The 27,975-nt window shown below is 38.6% G+C and overlaps 2 protein-coding genes across 9 annotated transcripts in view; both read right to left on the bottom strand.

The window, feature by feature from the left end:
• The window catches only part of rabggta (Rab geranylgeranyltransferase subunit alpha), a 24,810-nt gene extending 15,160 nt beyond the window's left edge, over window positions 1-9,650 (bottom strand). Inside the window, 5 exon segments of the mRNA NM_001076663.2 lie at window positions 2,154-2,341; window positions 5,462-5,586; window positions 5,673-5,783; window positions 5,881-5,906; window positions 9,581-9,650. Coding sequence (NP_001070131.2) covers window positions 2,154-2,341; window positions 5,462-5,586; window positions 5,673-5,783; window positions 5,881-5,883 — 427 coding nt within the window. The 5' untranslated portion in view covers window positions 5,884-5,906; window positions 9,581-9,650.
• Window positions 9,651-13,803: 4,153 nt separating this feature from the next.
• The window catches only part of stxbp3 (syntaxin binding protein 3), a 37,526-nt gene continuing 23,354 nt past the window's right edge, over window positions 13,804-27,975 (bottom strand). Inside the window, exons 14-20 of one of the 8 annotated variants that reach the window (XR_015522748.1) lie at window positions 27,799-27,934; window positions 24,130-24,236; window positions 22,997-23,092; window positions 20,191-20,284; window positions 18,227-18,375; window positions 14,659-15,014; window positions 13,804-14,533 (exon numbers count right to left, since the gene is read on the bottom strand). Coding sequence is in view for 2 of the 8 variants with exons in the window: in NM_213471.1 (NP_998636.1) it covers window positions 14,914-15,014; window positions 18,227-18,375; window positions 20,199-20,284; window positions 22,997-23,092; window positions 24,130-24,236; window positions 27,799-27,934 (675 nt within the window). In the remaining 6 variants the exon portion in view is untranslated. 8 annotated transcript variants of the gene reach the window in all.

The following is a 27,975-nucleotide window of genomic DNA, read 5'->3' as shown; positions in this document are numbered from 1 at the left end:
GAGTGACTGATTGTGTAGAAGAACTGAATATGTAAAGCACTGATCATATTTGTTAAATACTTGTATGAAGCTATATGTGTCAGAAGTTAGAATGAGTAACATATTATCAAGTTATTATCCTATCATAACAATGTATGTAAACACTTAGTTCCTTTGCATAAGTTGCATCTATACTTTGCTGACATAGACCTGTAACATCTCTGCTGACATGAGCTAGTGGGCGGAGAGCCAAGAATAGCAGGACCCTTTAGACTAGAAAACCTATTCAAAAATGGTCAAGAGTTAAAAAGAGACTTAGGGGTGTGTCAAATAATCCTGTATAAAAATTGTAACAAACATAGATATTTCAGAAGGTGTCCAGGAGAGACTCTGGGGTCTGCTCTGCTCTTTCTCGGCTTTATTATGGAGAATAAAGTCTATTTTCTGATATTCAAAACCTCTGGTCTGATCATTTCTAATTGATAAGACGTCGAATTTACGACATCCGCAGGATCTTAATGGCCCGTTTCCACGGAGTGGTGTGGTACGGTACGGTTTAGTACGCTTTTAAGGCCATTTCCATTGTCAAATGGTAACTAAGGGTGCTTTCACACCTGCCTTATTTAGTTTAATTGAATCGCACAAGAGTTCATGTCCCCTTTTGGTACGGTTGGTTTGGGCAGGTGAGAATGCAGCAATCGTACTCGAATGCGCACCAAAAGCGGACCAAATAAGCGTACCGAGACCTGCTTGAAGAGGTGGTCTCGGTACGCTTTCAAATGAACCCTGGAGCGGTTCGTTTGTGGTGAGAATATGATCCGTACTAAAACAGGTCCAACCGCAAAAAGTACTGCGCCTTCTGGACTAATTCAGCTGCCGTAGGCCGATGCGCTGTGCATTATGGGATATGGAGGAAAATATTTGTTGACAGCGCTTTACCAACAGAGAGAGGGGAAAACATTACCTGATGGATCGTTGGTAATATTTCCGCAAGATGAGCATGTCGCAGTTTAGCTAAATTAATTCACGTCTCCTCCTGAAGTGACGAGCGATGCATTAAACACTGTTTTCCAGCCGCGGCCGCGCTTCATTTTCGTAATGTATAGTTTGTCTAAAGCAGGGATACAATCAGCCAGCGCAGTCGTCCCTCCAGAGTAAAAGGTTTATAAGGACTAAGCTATTAATATATAATACATTAATTAATACATTAACATTGAAGTCAGGTGGGACAACAAATCACATCCAAGTAGTGATTTACTGTTGAGTGGTATCGGTGCGTGGTATCGGCCTTTCATGTACGATAAGAGTACGAGTATTTTAACCTAGTATCGACCCCATACGCAAACTGGTATTGGTGCATCCTGTGGAAATATAAATTTATATCATCTAATTTCAAATTAACAATAATCTACGTATAACTAAAAAGTTATATTCCCTGGTTTTTAATTATATTATTTCATTAACATTCCAGCTAGGAGGGACATTACCTTTTGTCTTTCTGATCACAGGCTAAGCCAAAGTAATGCAAATTGTCAGTTTCACAGCATGGGGTGTCTATTGTTTTCTCTTTTCGATCAAATGGTCAGGCGGTTTCTGTCTCCAGAACATGATGAGATTAGACCTGAGAAGCAGTTTACCCTGCCGACCACAACCCTTAATTTGCATACTTTGTTTAGCTATATCCCCTCCTCCTAAGAACACAATATAGCCATGAAATCTTTGTCTTAATTCAGACTAATGCAGACTTGTGTGAGACTTGTAAAAGAACTTGCAGACTGCGGACCTCTAGTAGGCTCTTGCAGACACATCTTAAAGACGCTGTATGACTGCAGATTAACCAACACGTCTCAATAAAGGAATTCTGCTTGTTTAGAGTCTCCTGGACTGGGTTCTCTCTTCTTTTTTCATCTCATTTATTTTTTTTTTTACAACAATCCCTAGTTCCAACACTGCTTCAACCCACTTACCTGTAGGTCTCAGACAAGCCTGAAGGACTCAATTAGTTTGATAAGGTGTGTTTAACTAGTGTCAGAACTAAACTGTGCAGAGCTCAGAGTTTGACAGCAGAGCTTTAGCAGTTCGCCCAGCATAATTCTGTAAATTCATTCATAACGGCATCAAAAAGTCTTCTGAGTTGGTGAAACCTGCAGAAACTCTGTGTATGAGAGTCTTACAGTTGCGTTCGTCCAGGCTGAGGCAGCGGTCGCAGAGGCCCAGCTCGCGCGTCCAGTCGGGCTGCGGGAGACGAGTGTTCACCCAGCTGCGGTGGTGCCAACAGCCGTAAGATTTGGGGTTGACTTTCAGACAGGCCTCAATGAAGTGCAGTTCAGACTCGTACAGCTTCTGCACCTCATCCTTCTCTCTAGAGGACGACAGACAGATATTTATCTCAGCTGAAATAAAATCAATAATAAAACCTCAAATGTGCAGTTCCCTCATGAATGTTTAGCCCTCCTTTATGTTTTCCCCCAATGGGGTATATGCCGAAGCATGCTAATAGGACTTTTAATTTGCCAGGGTTAATCGCTTCCGGCGAATTGAATGCCAATGCAAAATCCGGTGCGTTTAAGGTCTTTTTTCTTTCAGCGATCTCCACTGGCTGAGTTATATTCGATTTAAAGTGGGTCTCAGATTGTACAAGAAGCACTGCATTAAATTACATTTCCCCCGCCATATCTTTATAATATGAGCATTTATTTTCCCCTAGTATATTCAATGAAGCTTCTGCGTTAGCCTGCCGATTCTGACGGGCGAGTGCGAGTAAACAGCTTTTTGTCTCGTTTTACGCTTGAGCAACTAAATAAATGCTAAAGTTTATTAACTGAATGTATTTTAATGACATTACAACATTGATGCTGTATAAGGAACCGTATAAAATGGAAAAAAATTCACAATAACAGCTCACCGGAAGTGTATCAGCATGGGAACAGCACTGGCTCGGCATATACCCTATTTCTGTTTAACAGAGAGCAGATTTCTTCAACACAGTTCTAATCATAAAAGCTTTGTCAACTCATTTCTAATAACTGATTTATTTTCTTTTTGTCATGATGACAGTAAATAATATTAGACTAGATATTCTTCAAGACACTAGTATTCTGCTTAAAGTGACATTTAAAGGGTTAACTAGGGTAATTAGGGTAAAGTTAGGGTAATTAGGCAAGTCATTGTATAACAGTGGTTTGTTCTGTAGACAATCCAACACAAATATTGATTAAGGGGGGTAATAATATTGAGCTTAAAATGGGATTAAAACAATTAAAAACTGCTACTTTCTTCTAGCCGAAATAAAACAAAGACTTTCTACAGAAGAAACAATATTATAGGAAATACTGAGAAAAATTCCTGAATCTGTTAAACATCATTTAGGAAATTTTTTTTTTTTTAAAAATGCACTCGTTGCGGGTGGAGGGATACACACAAATAGTCTGAAAGAGTGCTGATACTGGCGGAATATCTCATGCCTATCAGCCAATCACACTCCGGCGTGATCTTACCCCCTCAAACTTCAACAGAGCCTTCAGCCAATAGTACGAACTGCTGAACGTATCACTGGCACTACCCCACACTTCAAGAACTCTACTCTTCTAGAGTGACGAAAAGGACTCGCAAAATCACTCTGGACGCCTCGCACCCTGCACACTACTTGTTCAAACCGTTACCGTGTGGTCGGCGCTTCAGGTCACCAAGCACAAAAACAGCCAGACGCAGGAAAAGTTTCTTTCCTCAGGCCATCTACCTCATGAACAGTTAAATATCCCCCCAACTGCGCAATAAATATGTGCAATACTTATCATACGCACACAGCACCTTACATCAATATACAATGCAATACTTTCAACATTTGCATTTGTACACATCAGCGTATAACCTGTATATTTATAACAAATCTGTACATACAACTCAACATCCAGACTTTCTTGACTAACTGCATCTCTGTTTAAAGGGCCATGAAACCCCCTCGTTTCAGCAGGGTGTTTTCACACCTCTACTTTGGAAAAAGTCAGAAAAGTGGGCGTGTCCAGCTCTGTTTAGGGGGGAGTGTCGGAAGAACTAAAGTGGGATGGTGTGGGAGTGTCTATTTGGGCACGCACGAGTTTCAGAGTCAAAATACACACACACAGGAGAAAGTGATGGTGTTTAACCTACATGGACATCTGTAGTGGAATTATTTGCCAAATTATTAAATGGTGGACTTTAACTGCAGTTTGGCTCTTTCATTCAGGGAATTCATTCATGCCCCTCGCGACAAACGAGATATTTGATTCGAGGAGCTGCTCTAAGCGTGTATTTTTCATGCAATGTTTAATATCGCACGGCGAATGAGAGAAAAAAAACCTCTGCATTTCCCGGAAACTTAGATGCACACGGCAGGTAGTGTCAGAAAGCCGCGTGTGTTATTCCGGTCACTAAATGCGGTAAAAACCCTACACGAGGTTAAAGTTTGGTTGTGATGCTAACATGTTTACACTCGGTGCAATAGTTAACTTAGTTCGATACGAACAAACTGAATAAACAAAGAGCACTGGTCGCTCACTTACCAAATCTGTAGAGACAGGACAATCACCAGCAACTAGAGCCGCGTCTTTATTAGGAGGAGACTAAAGCGAATCCGGATCTCAGCGTTTGCAGATGAGAACAACTCTCAGGTAAACAATAATCCTCCTTAGACACGTAAGTTATTGTTGTCGAGCGTCGCGTACACTGTTAATCCACACGTGAGTCTGAGCTCCAGCTGAGCTCTCACAGAGAGAAAATGAAAACAAAACTTAACGGCAGCAAACTATAAAAGCAACACTTCACGCTTGTTTTGCCAACACAACGTGGCGTCTCTGTCGTCTAAACACTGTGACAGTAATGAATATTAATGAAGTTGCACAATAGAGCGCGCTGATTGGTTTGAACCAAGCCTTACTCATGCATTAATGCATCACACTGTAAGACGTAATAAGACTCACTCTAGTACAGACGTCCAGTCTGCACGCTGGAATACACGCTATTATGTCATGACCGTGACGCAGCTTCAAAAATTCGTTTCAAACCGGAAGTACGAATTTGCTTGAAATAACGCAAAAACAACCAATTTACACTTTTTAGTGAAATATAGGCGTCCTAATAGTGTTTATAGCAGTGTGGGACACATATACCACTGTCAACAGCTCAAAACATGTGTTCTGGTGTTTCGTGACCCTTTAACGTTTATCGTATTTCTGTTTTCCATATTTATTTTGTGTTGTCACTTTATGTACACTGGAAGCATCTGTATCTGTGGGTCTTGTCTATTTACTCTGATATTTAGTTCTGGATTCTGCTCCTGTGATTGGCTGGACCTTTATTTTCTTTCTCTGAATGCGGTTGAGGGTACTTGGCGGTGTTTCTGAGATAAAACAAAGGCCCTGGCTATAAGATAAACACACACACACACACACATTAATATGTGGTGTGTGTTCAGCAGGACTGTGTGTGTATGCGTGTGTGTTACCGCAGCGTCTCCAGATGCAGCAGCACTTCTCTCCTGTAGTTCCAGAGTGTGGCGAAGTCTGGGTTTGAGGACAGAAGCTGCTGTGTGAGATCAAGAGCCTCCTCGTCATGTTCTCCAGCGCTCCTCTAAAACACACAGGCTTCATCATCAGCTCAAACACCACTGACCACACACACACACACACACACACTCAAGCACGCACAGCTCTGACCTTCTTCAGCACAGAGTCGCGCGCGCACACAAAGGCCTTCAGCTTCTTCTCTCTCTCCTTCCTCTTCTCCTCCTCCTGCTGCGCTGTCGTCTTCACCTTCACACGGCCGTGCTGACCATCAAACACACACATGATTCCTCAAACCACCACACGTTAAACATTCCTCCTTACATAATCAGAGGAAACCAGCAGAGAAACACACACTCACCATAATTCACCAGCGGATGGACAGATCTGCAAAGGAGAGAGAGAGAGAGAGAGAGAGAGAGAGATCAAGCTTTAACAACCTATTAAATACAGATACTATAGATGCAGATGAAGTCAGAATTATTCGCCCCCTTTGTTTATTTTTTCCCCTAATTTCTGTTTAACGGAGAGCAGATTTCTTCCACACATTTCTAAACATAATAGTTTTAATAACTCATCTCTAATAACTGATTTATTTTATCTGTCATGATGACAGTAAATAATATTAGACTAGATATTCTTCAAGACACTTCTATACAGCTTAAAGAGACATTTAAAGGCTTTTATTTTAGCCCATATAAAATAAATAAGAGTTTTTCCAGAAGAAAAATTATACATCATCTTATTATATTTTAGGAGAATCCTGTGTTTCTAGTAAAAGCTTTTTTGTGCCGTAGAGAAACGAAATATTAAATGAGTAAACAGTGGGTGTGGCTTGTTTTATCTATTGTGAGCTGATTGGACGTAGTAAAGTAGGCGTTTCTTTCTGAAGGGCTGGGAAAAGTGTTTGGGGAGAGTTATAACAACCTAATGCCTAGTTCACACTAGAGGATTTTAAGCCCGATTTGGAAGTTAACGAGCTCGCCGACAGATCGGGCTGTGATCGGGAAGAAATCTGCGGGTGCTCGGCGCTCGCCGCTCTTTATGTGTGAACTACTGAACAACGCATCAACGAGGCTCGCTGACGCGTCGCCGACACCCCGCAGACGGAAATCCAACATTCAGCATGCTAAATATTCCAGAACAGTCGGCCGACTCAACCCCACGTGTGGTCTGATGTAGTGACGAGCTGCAGCCAATGAGAGAGCATATCAGCATGAGCTTTCTCAGCAGAAACATCTGTGATTGGTCAGAATGGGCATCAGTGCACTCGCTTCATTCTGCGTTAGCACAGACATGAGAGGAGGATATATTAACAGTGGAACTAGAATTCTGTAACTATTAGAATTACCATACTGCTCATTCTGACCGTTCTCATATAAACGCCATACTGTCACAACATATTTACATTCAAAGCTATTATTGAGATATTAAAATTAAGCTTTGAATGTCTGGCATCATATTTAATGACACCATTACCCTAAAAATATAATATGTTTTGGTAATACAGCCTATAAATATGTAGTTAAGATACTAAAACACTTAAAGGTCTTGGCTTTCATTTTCACTTTCAAACAGGAGCTTTTTAACAGCACAGAATATGCTGTTTTGAAAGATATCTGAAGTAAATTGATGTTTTTGCCATCAGAAAGTTTTGTTTATGTTAGCAGGAAGTTGCCAGGCAAGAAAATGCACACATATTTAAAGTCACAGCGAAAAGTATCAGACATGCATGCAGTCATTTTAACCAATATGCTAATTTAAGGCAGAAATGCTCAGTTCTTTACTGTTTTGAAAAAAAAAAAAAACAATGTCAGAAAGAAATACACTGATAGTTAGAAAGCGGCAGGGTGTTATAGATATGTTAGTTTTATTTCAAAGAGTTATAAAATTACAAAAATTAAAAACTCTCTGTGTATCTATCCACTCAAACCTTGCAGATGAGTGATTACTCCGCTCATAAATCAGTTGATTTGACGATGTTTTTAAATGCTTTCTCCAAAGTTTGAAAAGCTGTCAGTGATGTCATCAGCACACAAGCAGCCAATAGTGTTCAGCTTTTTCTGATGACTCCTCCCTCAAATTTTCATTGGCTGTGGTTTGGTAGCTTGAATGAGCTGATGGGGAATGAGTTGTTGTCAGATCCTCTAGTGTGTGACCCCCCTCTTGTGGATCATTCACGGAGTGTTGCGTAGTGTGAACACCACAGAGATTAAAAGACACAAAGTCAAGTCATGTAGTGTGAACGGCACAGCGATCTGCTGATGTTTAAAACCCTGTAGTGTGAACTAGGCTTAACAGACTCCTCCTGCTCACCATCACTGTTGTCAAAATCGACAGCTGGAGGGGCGTGGTTAAATATGTTAGCCCCGCCCAATTCCTTAGACAGACCTAATCTGAGGATTTAACTGAAAACAAACAGGAAGTGCATTTGCTGATTTCAGTTAAAGATTACAAGACAATGACATGCACAGATGAACTGTTCACCACACAACTAGCAATGCGAGCTGACAAAATTAAAATGGCTAGTTTTGATTTCATGTGCACTTTAAGACAGATTTCGCCGGGAGTGTGAATAATTTTGGATTTGTAAACTGTTCTTTAAGATATATGTGGGAAAAAAAAGCATTTCTATTAAGATGTATATTAATGATCATCATAATTAAAGACGTGTGTTTTCAACTTCAGGAAGAGATTTGTAATAAACTTATAGTGACAACGCAGACGGATGGAAACTGTTCATTCTGTTTACATCACCCAGAGACGTTGATTCATCTTTTTTATGATTGTGAATATTCAAAAAAATTTTGGGAAGATCTATCATTGTGTCAAAAAAATAAATAAAAAATCAGGTTTTAGTTGCAATTTGATCCCCCAAAGACGTTATTTTTTTATTTTGTTTCAAACAATTTTTCTGTGGATTTTTTATTGAATCTTTTAATTTTGTTCGGTAAATTTCATGTTCATAAATGCAGGTTAAATAACTCCAAACCTTGTTTAAATGTTGCTATTACAGATTTTCGTTTGTATATAGAATCGCTCCAATATATTAAGAGCGAAAAATTTATAAATACAATTATTGTGACAAAGGAGCTGAAGTTAATTCATTTTAAAGCTTAGTATTCTTGCTGTCAATTGGTTAAGTTAAAATATTATCATTGTAAAGATGTCTATGTTGAATTGTCTTTTTATTTGTTTAATTAATGTAGTTTATTTTTTAGATTATGTTATTAGTTACTTTTGTATTTTTTGGATGTCATGTTTAAATTGTATATTTGTTGTTCAATAATAATAATAATAATAATAATAATAATAATAATAATAAAAATTAAAAAAAAAAGAAATCTAAAGGGGGGCGATGATGGTCCGGAAGTTGTTTTCATGATAAAAGTCCTATAACCATTAATTATCATGGTTTTTTTTAAAAAAGCGGAAGTGACAACCTGCATGCTTTGAATGTTTATATCTTCTAAACGCGAATTTTGTCAGTGTTTTGGAGCACGCCAGCTAATACGTATCGCTAAAACAAACATTTCGATAACATCTAATAAGAAAACGTCATTTTAATTTCACAGGACCTTTAAATATCCAACGTCTGAATATGTGAATATAGGACAGAGTTATGGCATGTGTTCACATTCATTCGTTGATCAGATGCAATTTGGGTTTTAGCTGGGGAAAATATAGGGGGAAATCTTTCTTCGGGTCCAGTTGGACGGTGATGTGAATTCACGTGACACTGAATGGGTTGTGTGATTAAAATTGAGTGTATTTCATTTGACAGCATGTGTATTATTGACCCAGCAGTATCAGAACAAAGCTCATATTTCATGTGGATATAACCCCAGCACACACTTTCTGCAGTTAATCTGTATATAACACACGAGTTCAGCTCTATACAGCGCGCGCAGCACAGACTGCATCTGAATGATGGATCTGTCACTCTTCTGCATCATCACTGCAGCTTTATAGCCTGATTTCTGCCTTGACACGCGGCTTCACTCGCACACAGACACAACACATATTCAACAGCTTTACATAATCAAGAGTTTGTGTTTTACCTCGGTCTTTGAATGCAGACTGAGCTGGATATGTCGTAAATGCCGAGCTGTAATTCAAACAAGTTTTCCGTCGCCTCAAAAAGACGTCATGGTCATGTGTGCGTCCAGCAGCGCCCTCTATAGAAAAGAAAAGACGCTGCATCTCTGGTACATCATGCACATTACTAAAACAACATTACATATGTGTAAAATATTTATTATTATTATTATTATACATTTATTATACATTAATTATACACATGTAAGAAGTAATAATTCGTTTAAAATGTATAATAAAATAGTCTACATACATACATACATACATATATATATATATATATATATATATATATATATATATATATATATATATATATATATATATATATATATATACTCAATGGTTAGTTAAATAGGAATATAATGAAATTATATATAATACTATATTATATTAAATATTGTACATATTAAATTATGTCTCATGCTGATGTCTCATACTGACTATTCATTTATTTATTATATCTTTAAAATATCTAAAATAATAAGCAATATAATAATAATATTATTATTATTAATCAGGTTAATTTGCTGTCAAAATTATATTTTTTAACTTAGAAATGTAAACTAATTTACAATAAAAGCTGCATATTTTTAATAATTTATTTATTATAATTGTTATTTTTAGTTATCATTATTGTTGTCGCTATTATTAGAATTATTATTCCTATATTATTTATAAATTGCGCATAGATCCGATCACATTACTGCCCCTTTGGGCAAGATATAAGACTTAAAATAAATATATGTAACTACTTTTTCAGAAGTCTACCGAACAAAACTAAACAAATAAATATATATTAAGACATATTTAAATAAAATAAAAGTCACAGGTTAGTTAAATATGAATAAAATTAAATAAAATAGAGATTTATTTCAGGCCTCCTCTAGGTGGCAGTAGTGTAAAAGGCAGACATCTCTTCACTGTCTGGAGTGTTTCCCACAAATGAAGCTGATATATCGGTTTTCCGTCAGATAGAGTTGTGTAAATGTATACAGACTTTCACACACTGTTCATTCAGATGCCAAACACGCACATCCATGTGTTTTATATTGTAGATAAAGTCCCAAAAGAGGCCAGATTCGACACGATTATTTGCCTCAGCATCATCGCGTCCTCCGAGGGAATGCGGACATTGTGAGGCAGTAAACCAGGAGTCATCAGAGAGCTTTCATCTGCTCTCACAAGCACTATCCGGTTACATATGAGTGCTAAACCAGTGTTTTTCAGACCCAAGAAGGAATTTGATGATTAAATATATCAAGAAATCTGATCTGACAGAAATCCCCTTGAGCCCTTTAAAAGTCACTCTCTGAAGACCAAATGTGTGTATAAAAGTGGAGACAAGATTCTCACAGATATCAGTCAAGTTTGGTGATGGAGAAATCATGGTTTGGGGTGACATTCAGTATGAGGGCGTGCGAGAGATCTGCAACATCAACAGCCTGAGGTATCAAGACATTTGTGCTGCCCATTACATTACAAACCACAGGAGAGGGACAATTCTCCAGCAGGATAGCGCTCCTGCTCATACTCCAGCCTCCACATTAAAGCTCCTGAAAGCAAAGAGTGCTTAAGGATTGGCCAGCCCAGTCACCAGATATCAACATTATTGAGCTGATGAAGGAGGAGGCGTTGAAGATGAACACAAAGACTCTTGATGAACTCAGGGAGTCCTGCTGAAGGCTTTCGTCTTCATTCCAGATGACTTTATTAATCAGTGATGTGAGTCATGTCAGAGATGTATGGATGCAGTCCTCCAAGCTCATGATGGAGTCAGACACAATATTCATTCTGTCTCCACTGCAGCAGGACTTTATATTCTATACTGGACATTATTTCTGTTCAAGACTTTTGTCTAAACAAAGTCAGACTTTACTGTCCTAATTAAAGAACTAAAAATCAAGGCATGATAGATTTTATTGTGGTAAAATAAGTGTAATCTAGAGGCCTTTCATATAAGACACTTCTGATACCAAATGATCAACTAGAAGTCAGCTTATTATTTGTTCCTAAAACTTGGATAGGAGATAAGCCTTTTGTCAGGTGGTATTTTAACAGGTTCTCGAAGTATTTTGTAATTCAGTTCGTGTCTGATTCACAGTTGTTTTCCGTTTATTTTTGGTAGAAAATTGTAAACTGTGGTAAATTATAAAAATTCAGCAGCAGATCAACATATTGACATTTTAGTACTTTAAAACAGTATATTTTATCAGAGTCCGTAAAATAACAGAACAAGTGCTCTAAGTTTATCAGGTTTTTGTACCATAATAACACAGACAATAGATCGCTTCAAGCTATTAAGATGTCAATACGTCACTTTATTCAAACTTTCCAATATCAAAAGCTACATGTATAACGCAGCCACTCATGCACACATGTTTTGGTCTTGTATAAAGCTTAATTACTTTTGGCACACTATTTTTATATCTGGTTTTCTGGGTATATCCATCTCCCCTTGCCCACTGATTGCCATTTTTGGAATTTTGCCTACGTTTTACAATCTTACAAAAATACAATCTGATTGCATAGCTTTATTGTGCTCCTGGCCAAACGACTAATATTGCTTAAGTGGAAGGATCAGAAGCCTCCAACCCCAACACAGTGGATCCGTGATGTCCTCTTTTTTGTTAAGTGGGAAAAAATTAGACTGTCTAGAGGTTCATCTGACCAGTTTAAGAAAATTTGAGACCCATTTAGGAAATATATCCAAGAACATGTTTTATTGTCAACAGACCACGTCCTTGTTCCAGCAAATTCATTCATTCATTTATTTTTCTTGTCTGCTTAGTCCCTTTATTAATGCGGGGTCGCCACAGCAGATGCCCTTCCAGCCGCAACCCATCTCTGGGAAACATCCACACACACATTCACACACACACTTATACACTACGGACAATTTAGCCTACCCAATTCACCTGTAGCGCATGTCTTTGGACTGTGGGGGAAACCGGAGCACCCGGAGGAAACCCACGCGAAGGCAGGGAGAACATGCAAACTCCACACAGAAACATCAACTGAGCCGAGGTTCGAACCAGTGACCCAGCGACCTTCTTGCTGTGAGGCGACAGCACTACCTACTGCCCAAGAGGTCTGCATTCCTGCGGCTGATTTCTGCGGTGTGGGAATAAATTTCCGAATTAAGCGTGGGAGTGATCGGTAACGGGTTTAGTTTGGGACGGGAGTGCGCTGACTCCCGAGCGGCCTGTGTGTGTGCTTGTTGCTTATGTGTGTGTGTGTGTTAGTGCGCGCGAATGAGAGAGAGGGAGAGCTTTGTCTGTGTGTGTGTGTGTGTGCTTGGTGCTACAACAACAAATGCTTAATAAAAGCGGGAGCGGTCGGGTTCGGGCTAAAACCTGGCGGGTACGGGATTCAAAATTTAGTCCCGCGCAGATCTCTATACAGCGCCACTGCCTCGCCCTGTTCCAGCAAATTGATTTTATTTTATTTTCTAAAAGCGAAGTAGTGTATTGTGTGCTTCAGATTGTACAACTGTAGTTTTTGCTAAACCACATTATTATTTACCTTTTTATTTGTTGGTATGTTTTTTTTTGCTCATCGTATGTGCTAAAGTTGATACTATCTATACTTTTTGAAATATAATTCTATTTTGTCTTCTCTTTTTTGCTGTAATTTGCCATAAAAGTCGTAAAATTAAAAAAAAAATACATGTATAACAATATTAAAAAAACTCCATGTATAGTGGATTATTAAGTTGTTGTCTGCTTATTATTGAAGTTCATTCATTCATTTTCTTTTCAGTTTAGTCCCTTTATTAATCCGGGGTCGCCACAGCGGAATGAACTGCCAACTTATCCAGCAAGTTTTTACGCAGCGGATGCCCTTCCAGCCGCAACCAATCTCTAGGAAACACCCATACACTCTCATTCACACTCATACATATGAACAATTTAGCCTACCCAATTCACCTGTACCGCATGTCTTTGGACTGTGGTGGAAACAAAACTTACTATCTCAATCATCAGCACCTTTAATAGTTTATTTTACAGACTTATAATATGCTGTTGTTCTATTGGAGTTTTCATTCCAAAATGGCCGCCGCGCCATCTAGTGGCTGTTTCCCAAATTGCACTAGAGTGTCGCCTCTCCGTGATTCTATGCTCTTTGTTGATGCACTTCAGCACATTTCTGGCATAATAGTTTTAAAATAAACCACACACACACATTGAGACGACACATTTTAATGTAGTACAGTTAAAGTACAGATGAAATTAGCCAGACCACATGACAAACATGATAGAAACATTACATAAAAACAAGACAGGAGAATTGAACCACGTCATTCACGTCATGTCAGTTGTTCAATATCAGCAAGCGTATCTAACAAATCCCTCCTTTCTTTATTTTGAAGCACACACAGCAAAACAACAGCAAGCAGACCACACTGTTTATGTACAAATAGACCCGATTCAAGAACACAAAGGCAAACTTTAAAACATCTGTTCAATAACAGTCAGAGGATTTTTGCAAGTAACTACCGTTAGTGTGTGAGAGATAAATACAAAAGGTGTTACAGGAAATCCAGTGCAAGCATCGGCAGCGGTTTGTAAGGCCTCTGTAGTCTTTATTAATGTGCTTTTACTGTTACCAAACAAACCAAGTCTGTAAACCTGTTGTAAATTAAAGAGACAGTCACCCAAAAGTGAACACTTCCACACCATGTCGGTTTCCGTTGAACACAAAAGAAGATATTTTGAAGAATGTTGACATCCATAAAAAATACAGTGGTAGTCAATGGCTGTTTCTAATATCTTCCTATGTGTTTAACAGGAGAAAGAAGCTCACGCAGGTCTTGAACAAGTGTAGAGAGAGTTAATGACGACAGACTTACATTTTTGCGTGAACTATCCCTTTAACACAGGAGTGTCCACACTCGATCCTGGAGGGCCGGTGTCCTGGAGAGTTTAGCTCCAACCTTAATCAAACACACCCGAACAAGCTGATCAAGCTCTTACTAGGTATACTAGAAACTTGCAGGCAGGTGTGTTGAAGCAAGTCGGAGCTAAGATGAGCAGGACACCGGCCCTCCAGGACACCCCTGCTTTAACAGATGCTTTTGCAATTATTGAGCTCTACTTCAACACACTTTTTAGTGGAGTTAGTTGTGTAACACTTAATATCATGATGAATATACCGTATATAACCTGAATGCAGCATATTTAGGCGTGTGATCCCTTCAGACTGTGGATCACTGTTTGTTTTATACATTGAATGAATGAATAGTGTGGTGTAAATGCAGATCTGTTCCCTTCAGTCCTGGGGGATGGGGACGAGCTCAGACTTTGCCCTCCTCGATGGTCAAAGTGTCCATGGGTTTTTTCCCCAGGTTATAAATGTCCTCCAGGAGACTGCGAGGAGTGAGGATGTGTGTCGAGCCTGAGGACCATTCAAACGTTAGATTTAAATCATCTTTTCTTACAGTGCAAAGACGCTCAAAGTTCAATGCAAAGGGAGACATTGGCTTTTACATAGCTAAGCAAAACTTACAGCCAATGAGGTTTGAGGGACTACCCAATAATACATTTTGATTAATGATATCATAAACCCTTCAGGTTTGGCGCATACAACCTGCGCAGCAAAGGGGCGTGGCCAGAGGTGCTGTAATAGGCCTTTTCACAGACGGTCGCACGCACATCCAGTTGAGCGATAGTTGCGTATCCATACTCTCGGCCGGAGCAATGGAGTCAGATACACTATAGTTTTCACTACCTCTCTGAAAACTTTGCCAACATTTATGGCTGTTTATTATCTTGTGGGCCAACATTCTATCGCTCCACACTCTAAACGTAATAAAGTATATATGTTATTCCACAAAAATTGCGCTTTTATTTACGAAGGTGGGTGACAATCCATACATTAGCATGGTTTAGGAAAGGCTGCTTACATATGTGCGAAATGTACCTTTATCATAGCATATGCTCTTAGTCTTAAACCGTAAGAGTTATAAGGGAGCTAACATATATAATAATAAATGTTTAAATACAATATGTAAATGTATAATAAATATGCAATGTATTAAATATTTGATGAGAGGGAACCTGGATCTTTACTATTTCTGTACGTACATGGATGAATATCTTAAGGGAGGGCAACAGGCTTTACTTGACTCATGCACTGTGCAAATGTGTAACATGTTAATATTGCTGAAATAAGTCAGTCTGGAATTGGCTGTACCAGCCTGATCTCACGAGAAAACGTAAGTATTTTACGTTTTGGCAATTTAGTGGCTAATTCGTACAAATTCGTTCAGTCGTAAGAAAATGTACGAATTTAAAAAGGAGGCGTGGCACCTAACCCCACCCCTAAACCCAACCGTCATTGGGGGATACGCAAATCGTACTAAAATGTACGAAATAGATCGTACGAATTTGTACGAATTAGCCACTAAATGAAAAAGTTACGAATTGCCGTGAGATTGTGTTGGCTGTACATGTTTTTTATTCAATGTATTGTTTTCAAGATTCGTCTCCTACATTACATAATATACATTTGTTGACATCCACACGTGAGCATATGCATATATGAAACGTATAAAAAAAATGTGTGTTTCTGTATTTTGGGCTTTCAAAGGACACGGCACAAAGAGAGAAGTGCTTACAATTAGATGTAACTATGTTCCAGAGAATTATAATAAATATATGGCTAGCATTTGACAAAGGACAGCTTCCAGAATCTCTCAGTTCAGTGCTGAAAACTCTTCAAAGTAGGAGCAGCTCCAACCATAATAGCAGAAGCTGTGGATTGTGAGCCACAACCTGTAAGTGTGTTCAAATTAATCTGACATGCACAGTTTCTAGTGTTAATGGAATATTGTAGCAAGGATGTAAACAATAGGAAATGCTGTTTGGCACCGCTAACAATTTAGCTACAAATTCATATTTATCAGTCAAACAGCCACAATCTTCAGCAGCGCTGCAGTGTCTCTCTGTGCGGACGCTTTCCCTGCGTTCTACATCTCAAATACCAAACTCGCAAAAGATATGTGAACGTTTCAGATTACTTACTCATGCTTATAACCTGAATATATATGAAACACACTTGTCAAATTTATTTTAGATAGTAGGCATGACCAAACTGTTTACACTTGATGCTGAATGGCTAGTAAGAGGAATAACATTTCCTGGTGATTTGGAGTCTATCCGCGAATCACAACACATTAGGTTAGCTGACCAATCAGAGCCTCTTGAGGGCTCCTAAACTAGTTTACAGGGCTGTATGTACATATATCTGAGTGAAGTGCTTCTTGTCTGGTGTGTACTTCTTTAAATATAGTCTCAATCGGGAGGTGTAGATTATCGATTATGAACTCAGATCTTAAAGGTGCAGCATGTAAGTTTGACACCCAGTGGTTGAACTAGGTATTGCACTTGTGAATCATAACACGTTTTTACTTGGCACCTCTTCTGACGACGCTACGCAAACACGGGTTGCCATATTGACGACACCAACACCAACGTGTCTGACCATCGAGCCATATAATGATATAAGTCGAGTGCCAACTAATGACATGCAATAGAAGGGATATTTTCTATATTAAATGGAGTTTTTGTCCTAACCAACACCTCGAGTTGATATATTAGAAACAGCTTCTGTTTCTCACAGCTCAACAACAGAAAACTGACAATGATCAGCTCGGGTACAGCTCATGTGCTTTATTCAGTGTTTAATGCTAATAATGTGAGTCTGAATGCCATTTCACATCACATGTATTACTGACAGCAGCAGCAGATAGTTCAGCTCAGATCTGGAGAATCAAATAAAGCGTCTGAAACTGAACTTCATAACTGAGACTCAGAGCAAACCAACACATATCAGTGATTCAGCATCTACATTTAATCATGTTAAAGAGGTTTAATGTGTATTCAGTAGATTATAAATCTTGCCATTGTGCTGGAGTGCAGTGAGTGCACTATTCTGTGCTTCTGAATGGCTGTGTTTACATTTCTGTTGTGTTTCGTCTGGTGCAAACAGCCAATTGGTCATCACTGCATATCTCGTCACATAGTGTGTTGTTCGGACACGGGGTTACAATGTGACCTGCTCACCTAATGTTTACACTCCTAATATTTATATTATTTGCTAATTAATAACCTCCTTATGTGGAACTCTGAATCTGCATCTCATTTCGGAGTCTGTTACTGTCCACCGGAGGACGCATTTTGGTCACGGACGCACAGTTAGAGAGCCTTCCTGACCGAATTAATAAAATATTGGTTTTCCACCAAGGCAACCCGGGGTGCTAAAATATGATTGGCTAAACTGACAGTGGGCGGGTTAAATGACCAAAACAAAGACAGATGTTCCGGCACGTAACTCACATTTTGAAAGCAAAACATCTGACTTCAGCATTGTTTCTCAGACAAACAAGAATGTTCACAGAGCATGTTTCTAAAGTATCTGCAAACATATTATGGGGTTTTTATGCTTTAGAAGAGTCAAAAACTCACACACAGCACCTTTAAATGTTCATAATGTCCTTACAGCTCACTGGAAACACCTGGGCTGGCTCATTGAAATACACAGTAATTGTGCATACGGTCAATTAAATGTTCGTGTTTGTATCGTGCAGATGGCGTGTGAACTCTTACCGATGATGACCTCACAGGATTTATTAGTGTTGGTGACTTCATAAGCGCAGCGCATCTCAGAGTAGCTGACGCCACCCAGAACGAAGATGATGAGGCGCGAGCCGTTCTTCATGTCCCCTGGAGAGCTGCCCTTGTGCTTCTGCCGTGCACTAATAACACGGTCAACACCAAAGCACACACAATCAGCAAGAGTAAAAACATTTACTTGGGGTGTATACACAGATAAGGTCAGAATTATTAACCCTCCTGTGAATATTTTTTTTTTTTAAGAAAATGAAGTTTAACAGATTCAGGAATTTTTCACAGTATCTGCTATAATATTTTTTCTTCTGGAGAAAGTCTTAGTAATTTTGATTCGGCTAGAATAGAAGCAGCTTTTAATTTTAAAAAAATATTTTAAGGTCAATATTATTCTGTCAACCCTACCGTTTTTTTGCAGGATTCTCCCGCATTTTACAGTTCTATTCCGCTATCATCCCGTAAAGATATTTTCCCGTATTTCTCCCGTATTTTCAGTCAGTGTTTCTCTGAAGGGTGGCAAATAAACAAGAGCCTATCCTCCCTATAAGCAACTTATACCGCCGAACCACTAGGGGACGCCCTTACTCTTAAATGTGAGTCTATTCTGTGCTTTCGCTTTGTTTGGGCATGAAAACCCTTTGAAATGAAAATAAAATAAAGATAAAACGGCGCGATTCCCTTCTTTTTTATCACAGGTGCTGTCTCCCCTTCATATGCAATCCTCAAAACATTCATATAGCAGTGCATGACTGTCAGCTGACGCGCTCCATAGTGATATAATGTTTCCTAAATGGATTTGTATTCGAGATTTCAAGCGGAACGAAAGTCCGGGTTTTGCGTGCATGTTTGAACAGACTTATACACATAATTAATAATATTAACATCTAAAGATGTTGATCTTGGTGTTTTTTTTTTTCAAACACAATTATTTTCGTCCTAAATGAGCATAATAAGTAAGGAAAGCAATCAAATGCTTTCATTATAACGTTAGATGTGTGCATTTTTAAAGAGACAGCTATTGTTTAATGTAATCAAACGAAAAAAAGTCTAAATAAATCATTCGCGGCTCTTTAATCAGAATATGCAAGTTGCAGTGAAGAAACGGCTAATGAGATTTGATAGCTTGATTCTGTTTCTTTATATTAGCTATTAATTTTAATAAGCTGATTGCTAATTTATTTGATGCTAATGTATACTATTATTTTTTTATGTAAATAATAATAAAACATATTACTGACTATTTAACTGTACAACGAAACAGCTCCAAATGAGCATATCTAGTAATTTGGGGATGTCTTAAGGGAGGGTGTTGAGGGAATCCCTTATTATGGTAGGCATATCCCTTATTTACACATCCCAATGTTGACAGGTATGAAATTATTGGCCCCATTAAGCAATATTAGTTTTGGATTGTCTCCAGAACAAACCACTGTTATACAATGACTTGCCTAATTACTCTAACTTTACCCTAATTACCCTAGTAAAGCCTTTACATGTCACTTTAAGCTGAATACTAGTGTCTTGAAGAATATCTAGTCTAATATTAGTATAATACTATCTGTATGTATTATTATTTTTGAGCCATTTAATGCATTCTTAATGAATAAAACGTACTATCTTAGCCCGAAATTTTGAGCAGTACTCCATAATCTAACTGACCACATGCATGTCGATTCTCAACAATGAATACGTTTTTCTATTTTGAGCAGAAAAAAAAAAAAACTGGAAGAAAAGCAAAACAAAAAACTAAAAGAGTAAATAAAAAGACAAGCTCCACATGATGAGTGTTGTCCTGCATGTGCAGATCAACAACTCTCTTACCTCAGCACTCTGACAGGCAGAGGGATGAAGAGAGAAACACTGACTACAGCTTCAGCATTCATAAATCAAGAGTTAAATTGATCCTAACCATAACTGAGCAGTGCATACAGATCAAACTTTACAGCTTTACCTTACAGCCCGAGAGCCGTTCCACGCAGATGGACATTCAGACTGAAACGGCCAGTCTTTGATATCCAGTTTATTTTCCACTGCGTCCTGAAACACACACCAATATATATAACTGATGATGATCAAAACGTAATGTAGTCGGGTTGTCACGATACTGGAATTCGGTATTGAAATTTTAAAAAGGTCCATTTCCTGCTAACATTTGAGCGCTGTTGAGCATGTTCTTTAACAGCGCTTATTTGCCATTGTGTTCACATACTCAACAGAAATGACTCTGATTGGCTGTGAAAGAGTTTTAAAGACATGTCAATCAGCTGGTTCATCTATAAGCCGACATACGAGTGATCTGCCGATGATTCACGGTTTTAAAACTCTCCGGTTTCCCTGTATCTGTGATTACACTCAGTAAACAGAGGTGAGTTTGGTGAACTGATGACCTACACGGCCAATCACAGCCATTTCTGTTGAGCATGTGAACACAATGGCAAATCAGTGTTGTTTAAGAACTCCCTCAAATGTTAGGGGGAAATGGACGCTTTTAAAATCTCAGTACCGATATTGACAGCACTATAATACACGTCTTTTTTTGTTTCACCTCTTCTCACTAATGCCTGACACTGAAAATACAGCAGAATTTATTTTCAAAATCACCTGGTGAACCAAACAAGCGTGTCTCTTCAGAAGTCTTGAATTACACTGCCTGAATCATTTGGATACATTTTTAATAGAGCTGTGCTCAAAAAAGTCATGCCAAAAATTTATTCTGAACTTTATTTTAACAGCAGACTGTGCTCTAGGCTAGTATAACAGCAGATGGCGCTCTATGCTACTATTTAACAGCAGATGGCGCTCTAGGCTAGATTATAACAGCAGATGGCGCTCTAGGCTAGATAATAACAGCAGATGGCGCTCTAGGCTAGATTATAACAGCAGATGGCGCTCTAGGCTAGATAATAACAGCAGATGGCGCTCTAGGCTAGATTATAACAGCAGATGGCGCTCTAGGCTAGATTATAACAGTAGATGGCGCTCTAGGGTAGTTTTTAACAGCAGATGGCGCTCTAGGCTAGATAATAACAGCAGATGGCGCTCTAGGCTAGATTATAACATCAGATGGCGCACTAGGCTAGATTATAACAGCAGATGGCCCTCTAGGCTAGATTATAACAGCAGATGGCGCTCTAGGGTAGTTTATAACAGCAGATGGCACTCTAGGGTAGTTTATAACAGCAGATGGCACTCTAGGGTAGTTTATAACAGCAGATGGCACTCTAGGGTAGTTTATAACAGCAGATGGCGCTCTAGGGTAGTTTATAACAGCAGATGATGCTCTAGGGTAGTTTATAACAGCAGATGGCGCTCTAGGGTAGTTTATAACAGCAGATGGCACTCTAGGGTAATTTATAACAGCAGATGGCACTCTAGGGTAGTTTATAACAGCAGATGGCGCTCTAGGGTAGTTTATAACAGCAGATGACGCTCTAGGCTAGATTATAACAGCAGATGGCGCTCTAGGGTAGTTTATAACAGCAGATGGCACTCTAGGGTAGTTTATAACAGCAGATAACGCTCTAGGGTAGTTTATAACAGCAGATGACGCTCTAGGCTAGTTTTAACAGAAGACTGTACTCTAGGCATTTTTAACAGCAGATGGCGCTCTAGGCTAGTTTATAACAGCAGATGGCACTCTAGGCTAGTATTTAACAGCAGACGGTGCTCTAGGCTAGTTTTTAACAGCAGATGGCGCTCTAGGCTAGTTTATAACAGCAGATGGCACTCTAGGCTAGTATTTAACAGCAGACGGTGCTCTAGGCTAGTTTTTAACAGCAGATGGCGCTCTAGGCTAGTTTATAACAGAAGATGGTGCTCTAGGCTGGTTTATAATAGCAGAATGTGCTCTAGGCTAGTTTATAACAACAGACGGTGCTCTAGGCTAGTATAACAGCAGACGGCGCTCTAGGCTAGTTTTAAACAGAAGACTACTTTAGGCTAGTGTTTAACAGCAGACGGCGCTCTATGCTACTTTTATCTCTCTTAAACAATCTTTGTTAGATAAAATATTTATTAATGCTATTGTAAAAGTCCAAATCTCAATGCGCAAAGCTTATTTAGCTAGAAGAGGAAGAAAATCAACACATGAGTTTCTAACCAGAGGCTTTTTAATGGTGCCGATGTGCTTTTCAAAGCGAACAAGGAAACAAGAGGGTGTGGATTCATCATTTCTGAAAGCAGGACATCTGATCTGACACTCAATAGCAGGAATAACAGTGGCCTCATCGCTGGACAATGCATGTGTGCGATGGACTATACATTGTCATTGTAAGAACATACCATGCTTTATTATATACAAGGGCCAAACAATATGAACGGCCGCTGGCTCAGAGACAGTTTGACAAAAAATTAAAGAAATACCACTTGCTCTTTTGGCCTTCAGCTGAAATACTGATCAGGCTTGTGTTACAGTAACAACAACAAATTGATAGTTTCACATGACAGGGAAAACAATACCATCTCTTGCTGACCACACAGTCACAGGCTACACTTTCATTAAGAAATGCAAGTCAAAGTCAATTTAGAAATCACTGTCCCAACTTTTTTGATTTAGGATTGTAGTATAAATCGCTTACAGTAGGACAAGCTAGACAATATTATGACATGAAGAGCAGTTTTATTAAAAAATAATAAATAAATAAATATATATATATATATATATATATATATATATATATATATATATATATATATATATATATATATATATATATATATATATATATATACACACAGAGCTTTACTCACCTCCATTATGTCTTTAATGACGGGTGTCCAGCGAGAGACATTATACGTCTCCTGTTCCGAGCGGTCTCTCCGAGCTACTTTACGAGAACTGTTTGACTGGAATGAGGAGAGATGAAGGTAAATAGTAGCAGAACTATTTTACACATGCATCAGTACTGCCAAATATTGAGGCAATACAGTACTACATCAACAGCAGTGTAATAGCATATGATACTGACGGAGTCGGATTTCTATCTTCAAATTCATCTCAACGTGAATCAACGTTTATCCTTTTTCTCAACAAAAACCAGGTCATAGGTCATGGAGATCTATCTCTCCCGCTGTCCCTCTGAACGGGATTACCCATGCACAGGAGAAGAAAAACATCTGTTCTAGTTGTTCTGATATTTTCTACAGTAATTTAGCTGTTTAATTGACCTGTTTTGATTGTAATCCCTATTAAAGTAATTCCTTTTGTTTGTAGATAGACACTGTGTGTAGTTCGGATATTGTAGCAGATTGTTGATGAAAACGGTCTTGAACCAGTTTGATAAAACGTATAAGAAACATTGTTGAGTTTCCACAAACAGATTGTCTCTTGCGTCTATTGTGTCCCTGGTTTAGCGTTTCACAGGTCTGGAGTCAGCTCTAATCAGTCTGACATTCATGCTTAAGATATTGTTCAGAATTATACACACAAACCCCACGTGGAAGCTTTCCTAGTCTATCTGTGTTTTAACCAATCAGGTGACGCAGTTAATGACGTTATGTGAGAGTATAATTGTTATTGATTGGTGATTGTACGCAGAGCGGCCTAGGAACTCATTGCGAGTGTTGAAGCTGGCTTCTGCTGATGAAACTATCTTCAGTAAACTTGCTTTATTTATATAAATCTCTGACTCCGGCCTATCTGACAGACTGCTCATTCTTTGGGTTAACTGTATACCATCCCTACAATACTGACTAAACAAACCACACACTAGCACAAAAAATGTGTAATAACTATACGTTTATCAGGAAGTGACGATTTTATCCTTGATGACTCTCTGAATGACACTGCTTTATCAGCTAATGCTTTATGCCATATTCCAGTTTTGTGTATCGGTTTATTTCACAGATGTAGATGTCAGCAGGAAAATGAAGCACAGACTCACAGAGGAGAGGATGGGGACTCCCAGCTGGTTCCAGTTCTGGATGTAGCCGTCCTTATCCTCGATTTTCACATTCTGAATCAGTTTATTCAGATTCTCCGTTGTCGTACCTGATCGGTACACACAAACACATGATTCACACTCAGCAGGAAAACACACTCGATCTCTACACGACAAGAAAAAAGATCAAAACTGAGAAAGACGGCTAAACATAATGCAGAACAAAACATAGCTTGATTTGTCAGTCTACTAGCACAGGGGTTCCCAAACTTTTCAGCCCGCGACCCCCAAAATAACAATGCCAGTGACTCGCGACCCCCAATATCCTCTCAGGTATAAATACAGAAACCTTGCATGCAATGACGCAGACACACCAATTAAATTTTTTTTACGTGTGTCAGGGCTTTAAATGTGCCAGAAAGTATAACCTGATGTTATAAAATCAAAATGCATCTGACGCTATTGCTGCCTTTAATATAATGTAATTACCCAAGGGGTCGCAATCCAATAGAACTAATAACTATAAGCTACTATAGTAACTATATAGTATATAGTAACTATAAACGACTATTTTTATTTTCAGTATAGTTATGGATAAAATATGTTAATTCTAATGGTTTAACAAAATTAAATAGATTTTTGGAAATCACCAGGGGCCTTATGTACGAAGACTTGCGTGGAAATCTTACTAAAACATTGCGTACGCACAAAGCTGTAAATGTGCGTACGCAGAAAAAATTTCAGATGTATGAAACACTGCGTACGCCGAATCTCACGCATATTCTTTTGTACATCTGAATGAACGTGAAACTGAGCGCAACATGCACGAGCACAAAACCCCTCCCTGCCTCCTCCCCCGTATGAATATGCTAATGACTATGCTAATGTCAAAACCCAACGAAAAAGCAATGGCAAAAGCAAGCAAAAACAGAAACTTTGAACAGAATGTGAAATGGAGGTGCTGCTTTCGGAGGTAGACCGGAGAAAAGCGGTGTTATTTGCAAGTTTGTTCGGCGGAATTAACAACAAAAGAAAAAAAAATAGAGTGGGAGAGTTTAGCTGATACGGTTAACACAGTTGGGTCTGAACATCGCACTGAATGCATTTAAAAAAGAAATAGTGTGGTTTATATCTGTAAAATGTTGCGATACCCTTCGCAGTCTCAGTGGCGCACCTCATAAGAAGCGTCTGATCATGTTCTGACACGTTCGAGCATAAACTCGGCTCGAATCCAGCGTCTGATGAATTCCTTCTTCTTTTTTTTCCCCGCTACATATCAGATTTTGCCCACTATTTATCACGAAAAGACAAGTAGGAATCATCAATAAGTTTGTGCATCATATTTTATTTGCACATTTATTGAATGGAAATGTTTCTGATTCACGCATGCAAATTTATCTTCACATAGTGTCTTTATAGCAATGTGCGTGCAGTAGATAGCTCAGATTACATTGGGAAAACAGGCGACCGCTGCAAATTGTGCTTTAATGTTTAGCTGGTCAACTGTATGGTATGGAAATCTTACATACCTACTATATGAACCCGTCTCATACAGACGCCATTGCAAGGATCAGACACTTTGTAGAGAAGAATTTAACACAACTGCCTCTAGGAGTCGCCAATGGAAATAAAACAGACACGCACAAAAAATGTGCGTACGCCTGCCAGAAAGCTGCCGTGAACCTGCGCAAATTCCCACGTTCAGTTCATTGTTAGTAAATCCAAACGTGAGCGATTCTGAGCGTGAAACCTGGCGTACGCAAAGTTTTTGTGCGTACGCAGCGTTGATACATGAGGCCCCAGGCGACCCCCCCTTCATTGCCCCGCGACCCCTCGGGGGGTCCCGACCCCCACTTTGAGAACCACTGGCCTAGCATGATAGGTAAAGGGATAGTTCACCCAAAAATTACATTTCTGTCATCATTTACTCACTCTTCACTGTTTCCAAACCTTGAGATTCTGGTAACACTGGTTAGGTCAAAATTCACAATATTAACAAACCATTAACTAACACTACTGGCTAAATAATCTACTAATAAACTGTTTTTAAAATGTGTTTAGAAGAAATGGAAGATGTTTTGAAAAAAGCTGGAAACCTGTAACCATCGACTTGCATGGTATTTGCTTTTTCAACCATGGAAGTCAATGGTTATAGGTTTCCAGCTTTCTTCAAGGTTTCTTATTTTGTGATCAACAAAAGAAAGTAACTCATACATGTTTAAAACCATTTGAGGGAAAGTGAATAGTGAGTAAATGTGTAAACTGTCCCTTTAACATTATAAAACTGGAAACATGAACTTTCTCCTGCATATTTAAACCTAATGAGGGACGCAGTGAAGCATTTGGAGAAAAGAAACATTTGTCAACCTTTAATAAATCATTTTAAAAAGATAAATTACACCAAGAATAGTTAAACTGAAGAAATGTATTACCCCCACCCCTATTGTTGTTATTATCATCATTATTTTTTAAGCATTAGTATTTTATTAACATACTTTCCTTTTCAGTTAGTTAAATCTTTAAACTTACAAACAAAATGCTTTCCGCTAGATTCTGAGATTAGAAAGAGGCTAATATGAATAATTCTACTAGAAGTGAGTTCTTGAAGAAAAGACATCCTTGAACACTTTACTTTTATTTTTATGTTTGTGTTATTATAGTGGCTTGAGAAAACCAACATACTGTTATACTACATAAACTTAATATTCTTCTTCCGTCATCTTCTTCTGACACTAATTTCTATATGAATCTTCTCTGAGACCATTCATACAACAACCTCCGAACTAACACCAAACCTCCAAACTGGTCTGACTCAAACTGATCCAACTTACGGTTTTCCCAAAACTGACCTGGAAAATTCGGAAAAGTCCCATTGACTTAACATTGGGCCAAACTTTATGACCTCATAACATTCTGCCAGACTGTCATACAGACTTAAGGTTTGGTTCATTTAACTCAGACTACCAATCTGCCAACCTTTTAACTTACTAGCCACACCCTAGCAACCACTTGCGACACCCTAGTCTTATAGACTTCCATTGTAAAAATGTAATGTAAAACACCATTGACTTTACATTACATGCTAACAACACACCAATTCATACTAGAAACACACTAACAAACATACTAGCAACATGCTTATTCATACTAAATTCATGCTAACAACATGCTAGTTTATACTAGAAAAATACTAACATGCTAACTAAATTCATGCTAACAACATGCTAGTTTATACTAGAAATATACTAACAAACATACTAGCAATACACCAATTCATACTAGAAACATACTAACAAACATACTAACAACAAGCTTATTCATACTAAATTCATGCTAACAACATGCTAGTTTATACAAAAAATATACTAACAAACATACTAGCAACTTGCTAATTCATTCTAGAAACATGCTAACACATATGTACTTATCTATCTATGCCGACTGTTTCAAAGTTCTTAAAACCACGTCATTTATTTAATTTTTAAGGCTACTTCAAACACTCATGACTAGGCTTTCTCAAGACACCATGAAGTTCGTCTACGAGCTTTACTGTTCTAGTTGTTAGCTGCGGTGTAAGTGTTTGTTTGGTGAATGTGTTAGGGTATGAAAACAATCTAATGGATAAAGTTTTCAAAGAAAAGAAAAATTAAGAAAAGAAAGAGAAGGATGCACCATTGAGGCTGAAGATGTAGAGCAGGACGGCGCGGATCTTGTCGGTGGTGTCGTGCTGGTGTAAAAGCACAGGAAGCAGCGTCCGCATGGGGTCTTTAACCTTCTGTCCCTCAGCGTCTGCACCGACAGCCAGATCCTGAAAACACACAGAAATCAGAGATGTGATGGCAGCCTGTG

Source organism: Danio rerio, chromosome 23, assembly GCF_052040795.2.
Source record: "Danio rerio strain M-AB ecotype USA chromosome 23, GRCz13ab, whole genome shotgun sequence".
Classification (NCBI taxonomy): Eukaryota; Metazoa; Chordata; class Actinopteri; order Cypriniformes; family Danionidae; genus Danio; species Danio rerio.
Note: the sequence above shows the minus strand (reverse complement) of the source record. Positions and strands in the feature narration are given on the sequence as shown.